Source organism: Zingiber officinale, chromosome 4B (assembly GCF_018446385.1).
Source record: "Zingiber officinale cultivar Zhangliang chromosome 4B, Zo_v1.1, whole genome shotgun sequence".
Taxonomy (NCBI): domain Eukaryota; kingdom Viridiplantae; phylum Streptophyta; class Magnoliopsida; order Zingiberales; family Zingiberaceae; genus Zingiber; species Zingiber officinale.
This window is the reverse complement of record NC_055993.1, coordinates 32,656,103-32,666,157: the sequence shown is the minus strand read 5'-3', so window position 1 is coordinate 32,666,157 and position 10,055 is coordinate 32,656,103. Positions and strand designations below refer to the sequence as shown.

Here is a 10,055-nt window from a genome sequence, read left to right as displayed (position 1 = left end):
GCTAAATATTAAGTGACATGTATCCATGGGGATGAGGATAAAACTCAACATTGGTGAACTTGATCTTAGAAATGGTCTTAGTCAGGGGTCAATAATCAATTGTTAATGGACAACAATTGACTAAAAGCTGGGAATCCAACATTCTAAATGGATTTGAGGTATAAGGGTTGATATTAGTCGACTGGTATAGAATTTAGTGGAATGATGTTGGAGTCGATTGATAGACTAAAACTCCAAAGTTATGATAAACTTGGGTATATAGTTTAGAGCAATTAACTTCTATGGATTTCAGTCAACCGGAGGAACAACTGATTGAAGTAGTAGAGTGGGTCCGAGGAGTCAACAAACAAAATGATTCTATTGAGTTAATAGGATAGTAAACTGACAAAATTAGTTAAGTAATGGTAAGTGATTAGTTGATTATTTACGGATGTGAAAAGTAGAAAGGAGTCATTGCTATGTGATGATGGTTTAATCACAAGGACTAATCCACTAATGGTGACAAACTAGTAGACTGTTAGGCAACAAGTACATATGTAACAAGAATTTGAAAGCTATGAGGAGTGATTGAGAATTAGAGTTGATTAAATCCTATTAGAAGTCTTATATTGCATGTGCTTTTCCTCTTTTGCAATCCTTTATAATTTTGAACTTGTAAGAGATTTCTCCATCCTTCATTGTTGGGAAAAAAAGAGAAAATATATTAGCTTTTGAAAAATGATCCTTTAAAGGATCAGAGGCTATGTAGTTTGAGTTTGAGTGCTGCCAAACTATGTTATACAAATATGTTAGTGATCAATAAACCCTTAAATTGCTTTAAGGAGTCTAATAAGTTGAAAGATTAAAAGCCTTCAACCCTAAAACTTTTGGTAATTTATCTTTTCTCTAGCCTTTCATTTTTATATAGGGAGAGGTGAAATTGATTTGTATTCTAAGTTAAATCCCAGTTACGGCCAAAATTATCAAGCTTGTGAAATCCCTTGTTTAGTGTCTGATAGATGTTAACTTCAATTTTATAGAAGTTGTATGAATGGGTGGATAAGTGAGTGACTCATAAAATGCATTACCTATAAAAAATTTACTCATATCAATATTTTTCATTGTATTTGCACTTATTGGAGCAAAATATAATAATTCTCATTTAAGATGGTCCAGTATCACGATCCTCCAATTAAATACAAATAGATAAATTACTGGGAACATTTTACCCTAATATAGTGATTCTTTGTATAGGAAGGTTAGGTAATTGTATTTGCACTTATGTGCATATACTTTGTATGACTTTGGTCTATCACAATAACTATATGTCACATACACACACGGTAATATTTAATTAGAGTTATATATTTTAAGCGAGAGTTATGACAACCTACTACTAGTTTTACTTTTTGTATCTTACAAAATACTCGTTCATAGTAAGATTATAATGTTTTCAGTGAAACAGTTAGCTAAAATAAAATGTCCTATAATGTACATAGCAGAAGATATATATCTTTAGAGATTTAAAATTCAACTATTTCTAGTCCCTTGCTTGACACAATGATAAGGTGTTATGGAGATATTCAAGAGCACCGTGGTTTGATCCTTTTTTGAAGCATATGCTAATGTTGAATTTGGTGGAAAATTTGGATTGATAGTCTTGGTCCAAAGTATCCACAAGCGAAAAAAGACTTGGAGTTTATCTTTAGAGGTAGGATACTCAATTCGTCGTTGGACGACTTTATAAGGACGATAAAGGCCGTGGAGGTTAGTTGTCGGTGCATTATTGTGAGTATTTCGCATGTACCTGATGGATGAATCAAGGGAGGATTGTCCACCTCCAAAAATAATCAGGCGAAGCCTAGTTAGGACACCAAGTTATTAAAAAAAAGTTCAATTTTTTCTCATATAGTGGTTGGACCATCTCTAACTATAAAACTCATTTTGGTACATTTTCAATATCGATATTATTTGAGTATCAAATATTTTTTTCAGCTCCAACCAATACACATCATTTCTTACATAAAAGAAATATTTCTTAGAATATTTTATTTTTTCATCTTATAATTTATTATTCAACCTACATATTGATTTGTTAAATATTTTTATTATGATAATTATTATTATTATTACAATTAATAATTTTATAGTATATAATAACTAATTTTGTATGATATTATATTTTTAGTAAAAAAAATAAAATGAGTACACTCCTTCTAAATTTTAGTAGAAATAATTTAATAGAAATACTAATATTTAAAGATAATACACAACTATAAATAATTAAGGAGAAAATAAAGAAAAAAGGAAAATCGGTGCTTCACCATTTTGGTTGGACTGTTAACTTGCATCAAAATGGTGCAAATTTAAAGAACATGATTAGCATGCATTTGGTGTCCCTTTACACTAAGGATACGTTTGGTTGGGGGTAATGTAATCTAACTTGTAATGTAATATAATCTTGATTACATTACTATGTTTGGTAATATAATGTATGTAATCTTTGATTACAAGGGTGATTACATTCTTTTATTTGGTATCAATTATTTTTTTATAAGAAATGTAATTCATATTATTATAAAATGACAAAAATATCCTGCGACTTCTACCGACGGCCGCTGCATCTCTGTCGAAACTTGCGTCCGATGATCGACGCCGGCCGGCCGACGACCGACAGCCGGTGACCGGCGACCGACAGCCGGTGACCGGCGACGACGACGATGGTGGTCGACGACCGACGACCGACGATAGCGGCCGTCGACCGACGGCCGGCAACCGACGGGAGGAGACTGGCGACCGACGGGAGGAGACCGACAACCGACAACCGGCGGCGGCGGCCGAGGACCGATGGCGACGGCGACCGACGACGGCGGCCGGCGACCGGTGGCGACGGCCGGCGACCGGTGGCGGTGGCGGCCGGCGACCGGCGGCGGCGGTCGGTGGGTGGGCGGTGGCCGATGAGCTGTCGGCGGCCAACGAGCGGTCGACTAAGTAGGGGTATATTCGGCATTCAAATTTTAGTTAAACAGTGACCTCGTAATGTAATCGGATTACATAATATTTGCTTTGTAATCCAGATTACAAAACATCACTACCTTTTGTAATCGAGATTACATTACATTACAGGTTTAAAGTTAAAACAAATAAAGTAATCCTGATTATATTACAAGATAGATTACAGTCTACCAAACGTAGCCTAAAAGGGACACGATTGGACAAGATTGGAGTTGCTCTTAAGGGATTAAATTTGGTGGAGTTCGTAAGAGTACGCAGGGGAAAGTATTACATTTGGTAAAATTGGGCGTCCGTGTAGGTGCGAAGGATTTTGGATATTTATGGTCAGAGATTTAGGATTTAGGGTTTTAATAGTTTTATTAAATTGCAACGAAATGTTCGAATTCATGTCCCGCTCGCCAGTTAAAACCCTTGCTAGGCGTTAGGGCTTAGCGGCTACTCCATTCTCCTCCTCGGACAGCATAACGAGAGGTGATCGGCAAAGCGAAGCGAAACCATGGAGTTCCGGGGTCTCCCACAAGCGCCGTCTGCACCCGTCTCATTCCATGTTGCCTCGCTCCTCGAGAGCTTCTCTGTCATCCCCTCCGCCGCTGCCCCGGCCATCCTCGACTGCATCCTCGCATCCTCTTCCCTCTCTTCTTCCGCCCTCTTCTCCTCTCTACTCGAAGCCTTCCCCGCAGTCGTACAAGTAAGGGAAATTAATCATAAAAAGCAACTTTTTTCCCGTTCGAATCATTGATATTGTTAACTATCTTTCATATTACTTCAGCCTCGTCAATCGAATTACATCTTATCCTACATGACTTCCCTTTGCCATCTTATTGGAAAAACCGGTAAGTTCAAAAAATGCTTCTCTATCTGATTTTATTTTATTTTATTTTTGTTTTTACATGAAAAGGCCACATTCTGTTTAGATTCTCAATATGATTCAATGAGCCGGTTTATATGGAGAGTTTTTCTACCGCTACTCAAAGCAAGTCCAGATGAGTCCGAGCTGCTCAGCCAGGTACTTGAGTCTTTATATCTGATGCAATTATACCTCTTAATAAGCTCTATCTCATCTCCTGATCGTTTCAGATGGATGTCTTATTCTGCGATGTTGTTTCCAAATTCCAACCTTGGGAACTTATGGGAGTGACACTTGTACCATTTTGTCTTAGGTCACTAAGACTTTCTCTAGGCATATATGAAAGTGAAGATTTAGCAACTTATCAATGGAAGATTGACAATGTTGATCAGGATTATGACAGCATTCCACTAGGTGCTTTGCCATTGCAAAGTGGTTGCCGTGTCCTGAAATCACTACTACTATCTGCAATGAGATGCAAGGAGATGCTGGTCTTAGGGCAAAGCTCAGCTGAGGAAGAAGACATTTTGGTTTGTTTTATCAATAATCTTACATGGGATTTGTCAAGGTTGGTACTTGGGGTGCATATGCAGAGTTCGGAGCATCGTTCTTATGCTGTTAGAATACTCCTTCCAGTGATAATTAGGTGTCTCAATGAGCTATCTCCTGTCACTGTTTGGGTGCAAGGCTCACTTTGTAGACTTTCAAGGTGAGGCTATCTTTTCTCTATTCTAGAACTTTTAGGAGTGTACTTCAGTTGTTTCACTTTTGTAGCATGCTATGATATATTGACACAATTGGATCAAGTTTTCAGGGTCAGTTTCTCAAAAGAATTGTGGCATTGCTGCTCAACTCTGTTTGGTCTTGGACATCTTGAACGGCTGGATGCATTTAGCATACTTTCTATATATTTTTCTATATTTTTTGATAATGACAAATTTGATAACCAATCAACTGAAAACACTAAATTGTTTGATGCAATAGAACGGAAGGAATTTTGGGAGGAAATCCGCAAGGGATTGGTAATTATTGGCTTATTTTGTCATGTTGTGTGTGGAGCCATCATCCTTTGCTGGCACTATATGTTTCTTATTCTTTTTTTGTCACTTGGCAGGTTGATAATGATTCCTCTATGAGGAAACAAGCATTATATATTCTAAAAATAATGTTAAAGCACTATTCCTTGCTTGAAATCCATGATGATGGCTGCTTCTCTGGTGATTCAAGAATGAGACTAGAGGATGATAAAAACAATTTGGATGATGTTGCAATGAGTGTTGGTGAAACTAAAAGAGAAAGATGGGCCGATAGAGAGGCTAGATCCTTAGGTGTAGGCGAAGTGTACCATACAATGGATCAGTTTTTGAATAGTTATGGGAGGTGGAAGGTCTTCATTCTCCTATATGAAATGCTTGAAGAGTACGGCACACATTTAGTTGAGGCAGCTTGGAGCCACCAAGTATCTTTCTGTCTAGTCATTGCTATTTCTTCCTTCACCTTTCTAGTTATAGTGCATATTTCATAAGTTGATGAGTTTTACAATGCATTACTGACCAGATGGTTTAATATAAAATATGGCAGCTCTTAAATCTTTGTATGCTTTGAATCATGCAGTTAATAATCCAATTCGTGCACTGAATTTCTCCAGTTATCCATGCTTCTTCTATTGTTTCATTAGTCAAACAGTCAAACACTTGCTCCTTTTGTTTTGGTTTATTATAAAGAAGTTATAAAATAAGCCACAGTTCTCAGTGGATAATTGTAAAATATATTTTCACAATGCACTTTCAAGACGTGTTGCTTATTTACTTCAAAAAATTATCCCTCTTGAAGTGCTTTCTTTTGCAACCTTGTGAATTTTGTGCTAACAGTATAATATACAGATTAATCTTATGGATCTTAGCTCCTCTTCTGCATGGATGTATACATTGTTCTGTTTGTCGCTTTCAAGTTTAATCTCTTGTTTCCTTCAGGTGTCTTTGTTATTTCAGTCCAGTTTACCTGATAGCTCCTCACTTTCTTGTGAATCTTATATATCTCAAATGGAAAATCCAGAAGCAAGATTTACTTGGCTAGCAATATTGTGGGAGCGTGGTTTTTCTCATGAAAATCCGCAAGGTTTTTCTCCCCCCCTCTTCAGCTTCATTGTGTAACTTGATTTATACAATTTAGCCACTAATGTTGATATGCTGTTAACCTTGACTTCATATATTCAATTTTTCAGTGCGATGCTTGATTTTGGCTTCATTCTTGTGCATGGATTGGGGGAATCTTGGGAACTGCATACATTTAATTCCAAAAGCATTTGTACTTGGATCTCTTACTCGAGCTCTGAATGATGTATCGCACCATAATGATTTTGGTTAGTTTTTCTAGTGGAATTATTTCAATAAAGTAGAGATGTGATCCACTCATAAGGTATCCTAAAGTTATTCAGTATACATTATATCATTGCTACAGTAATTGTTTTATTTTTATACCATTACTTCTGCATGACACTTTAATTGGTAATGTATGCATGTTCAAGTTTTCTGTGCATCCTGAATTTATTAGTTAAGCTAAATGCAAATACATTTTACCTACCCAGCAAAGGTTAAACAGACTTGGCAGATTTTATGTAATTGAGTCATTACATAACACATATCTGGTATGCAAACACACGTGTGGTTCACGCATAACATTTTATAGCACAAATGGTATAAGTTTACACCCGATTGAGATACAACCGAATACTATGAGGATAACTAGCTGATGCAACACGAGATGGGTCCATGTGTGCCTTTGTAGGTGATCTCACAGGGTTCCAAACCTCAACCAAGAGAAATTATAAACCATGATATTTGTACCGTGATTGAATAAATAAAACAATAAGGTGAGGGCCTTTCTATAAGCTTTACAATAACCTAGTCTCACTAAGACTAGTAAAATAAACCAAGTGTATTGGAAATTATAATCTAGAAGTCAATTAAAAATATATTTTCAACCAACTAAAGATAATTAAAACTAAATTTGGATCCTATATTGGTTTAATTTTAACATCGTCTATTTTTATTTGCATGATTCTTTTCCATCAAGAAGAACTTGACTCTTGAGGAGTTGAAGTAGAATTGTCTTCACATGTCAACCAACATTGTCTCATTGTAATCTTCATCTGAGGTCATCCCTTTCACTGAACAAAAAATCACTACAAATTTGAACAAGGACATTTTGTCTGTTTAATAGTTGAGGCACATAATTTCTCTTAGATCACACTTGTATATAGTTCTTTCATCTGTGAAGATTAAATTTATCTTTGGCAATTTGACAAGTTTTTCTCCACATTTCACGATAGTACAAATGTTTGGAAGAGCTTTGTGCACTGATATCTACTATCTAGCATAAGTGTCAATAGAATATTTTTAGATGGTACTTTTAAAGTATTAACTTTGTTTTCATCTTTATTCAACAATTTACCGAATTAAGTTCTATATTTCACAAATGTAAGTTCTATATTTCTCATGACTTGGAGCATTGTTATAGTTTTAAAGAAATTGATTAAAAATTTCACAAATGTGAGGTGATGTATTTTGAGTCAGGATGCTTGTTAGACTTTGATTCAATATTAATTGAATGGTCTAATATGCAAACATCCTTTTTGTAAATTCAGCTGCAAGTAGCTCATCAACATGTTCATTTTAGAGTTTTCAATATTGTTCTTGGGAAGATAAGCTTGTTAATTTGATTTCAAGATCCTCACATATGAGATTTACATCTCTTATATAATAATGGTGTTATTTCTCACATCTTTGTTGATGAAATTTAACTATAGTTGTTGATTTTACTTTTTGATATCATTAGTGTTTTTTTCTTAATTATTTTGTGCATATAAAATGACATGTACCATACTACCATCTAGCAAGGCTTAAAATATCATTTCATATTGTTTTTTTGGTTCGGCTTCATCGTGACATGATTTGTCATTCATTAAAGCGTGTGAGATGAATTTAGATAACTTTTACTCTTTAATTCTCTTCCACTTAGTTTCTTTAGTTCTAAAATAATAATATAACAATTAGTAATTGAATTAAAATTTTTTAGTATCATGCATTGTCAATACTTGACATGCTTCGATATCTGATATAACATGCGGAGCTAAATTCAAATGAGTCTTACTCATTTAATCTTTTTTTCACTTAGATTTTTACTTCTAAAAAGATAAGAGGATATCAATTTAATAGTTGAATTAAAAATATTTTTAATTTTCTTTTTATTAAATATTCATCCAAATGAATTTAGATATGTCTGTTTTTTGCAAACTTGCTTGTTTAGTTTTAAGAATAAGACTGTAGGAATTAAATAATTAATTGAATTATTTTTTTAAAAATAAATTTAAAAAATAATAATCAATTGTTGCATTTATCTAGATTCCTCTCAACATACTTCAATGTGTATTATAGTGTGTCGATGGATGCCGAGTGTTGATTATAATAATTTGCACGAGTAACAGGATTTGCACTATAGTGCATATCTCGCATTGACTTTTTAATTTATTAGAATAGTGCCTTTCATGCCATTTGACATGACTCAAGATTTCAAACCATGTGCTTTGGTAATTGCTAAATGTTTAAATAAAGCTGTGGCATATAAAATTTTGTATGATGTTGCTTGTTTGAAAGTGCTTCTTCTAGCAGTTTTTACATATATCTTTAATGTAAAACTTATTTCTATCTTTTTTGTAGGTGTCAAAGGAGTTTACACTTCAAATACAATCGAACGCGCTTCAAAATTCTATTGTGAATTTTCTCGTAATTTGACATTCAGGTGAATATTTCTCTCCAATTTTCTTGAAATTTTTTGACATTCTTGGTAGAGATTGTATTGTGGGCTATTTGGTGTCAAATCAGTGACTGATTTTACTTTGATGTTTTTTGGATTTTGGTTGTAATGATTGGATAAATTACTTCTTTACCAATTTGTCCATGTAGGAGGATGATAGGTTCATTTGGAGTGAACTTCATTTTGAACTTTGATTTAATATAGCTAACTGTATTTGAAATTGATTTTTGACAATTTAGTCCCAAATTGAAAGTTGTGCAGGATGAGGGAGATAAATGATGAGTTGATGGTTAAGCATTTCAATAGTGATTGGGCCTTTCAATTTGAAGCGGTAGTTCTATTATTTATTTTTCAGCTGATTGTTATTGAAGTAGTTGTAGTTCTAGGATGGTGAGGTGTTTTAATTGAAAAGGAACAATCGGGGTGGTGTAGCTAATGTCAGATTGCACCTGAATATGTTGTTGATTATGTATGATTTTATGATGTGAACTGTACTTTTAAGCCATATGATGAGGTGGTGCGGTCTAATGGGGGCGTAAATAACCAACTATTTGACTCAAGTTGTTTTTTTGTCAATGCCCGGATGTAGTTTGATCTCTTGAATTTGTTTGGGAATTATAAGAAGCATCAATGTACGTATGCTACTAGAATCATATTTGCTTGCTTGAGCTGGTATAGGTACAAGGTTTAAAATCTTTACTTGTGTTGAGGTTTAAAATCTTGATTTGTGTTAAGGTTTCTGTCCCAGACCGGAATGATACGATTTCAATATTTTTTATTTATATATAGTAATTATTAGATAAATATATCATTGTGTATAGTTTAAAAATAAGTTGTATATTGATTTTATGTAAGTTCTCCATTAGAAAAAATAATTAAATATAGTTTTCTTTAAATAAAATTGATCTATTAATAACTCGAATTAAAATTGATACATCATAATATGTTATCTTACTAATACCAAAAGGAGTGACATCAATTAGATGGAAGATTGGTTTTTGTAACATTCTGCTTAGGTCAACTCTATAATTCTCCAACGCCTAAATTAAATAATCATAATTATATAAATTAATACAAAGATACTATTTTCTATATAATAATTATATAAATTAACTATTTATTTAATTAATTAATTATTAATTTAAATAATATATATTTAAAATAGTAAAAAAAATATCAGAATATCAATTAAACATGAAAACAGTAAAAAAATATCAGAATATAAATTTGATAGATTAGAAATTTAGATTTTTTAAATAAAATTTTAAACAGTAAAAAATCAGAATATCAATTAATAAAATTTATTAATTTTTTAAAATTTTAAATATATTTTTTATATATTTTATTGTGATAATTTAATCAGAGTTTATGAAAGTCTCTTTGAAATATCACACTTGGG

The 10,055-nt window shown here is 33.5% G+C and overlaps 1 protein-coding gene across 3 annotated transcripts in view; it reads left to right on the top strand.

Annotated features, from left to right (window-relative positions):
- Window positions 1-3,244: 3,244 nt before the first annotated feature.
- LOC121974929 overlaps window positions 3,245-10,055 on the top strand; it is a 113,571-nt gene continuing 106,760 nt past the window's right edge. For all 3 annotated transcript variants that reach the window (XR_006110154.1, XM_042526217.1, XM_042526216.1), the window contains exons 1-9: window positions 3,245-3,682; window positions 3,764-3,827; window positions 3,909-4,000; window positions 4,072-4,550; window positions 4,656-4,863; window positions 4,956-5,300; window positions 5,815-5,959; window positions 6,066-6,203; window positions 8,560-8,641. Coding sequence is in view for 2 of the 3 variants with exons in the window: in XM_042526217.1 (XP_042382151.1) it covers window positions 3,491-3,682; window positions 3,764-3,827; window positions 3,909-4,000; window positions 4,072-4,550; window positions 4,656-4,863; window positions 4,956-5,300; window positions 5,815-5,959; window positions 6,066-6,203; window positions 8,560-8,641 (1,745 nt within the window). In the remaining variant the exon portion in view is untranslated. The remainder of the gene's footprint in view (window positions 3,683-3,763; window positions 3,828-3,908; window positions 4,001-4,071; window positions 4,551-4,655; window positions 4,864-4,955; window positions 5,301-5,814; window positions 5,960-6,065; window positions 6,204-8,559; window positions 8,642-10,055) is intronic.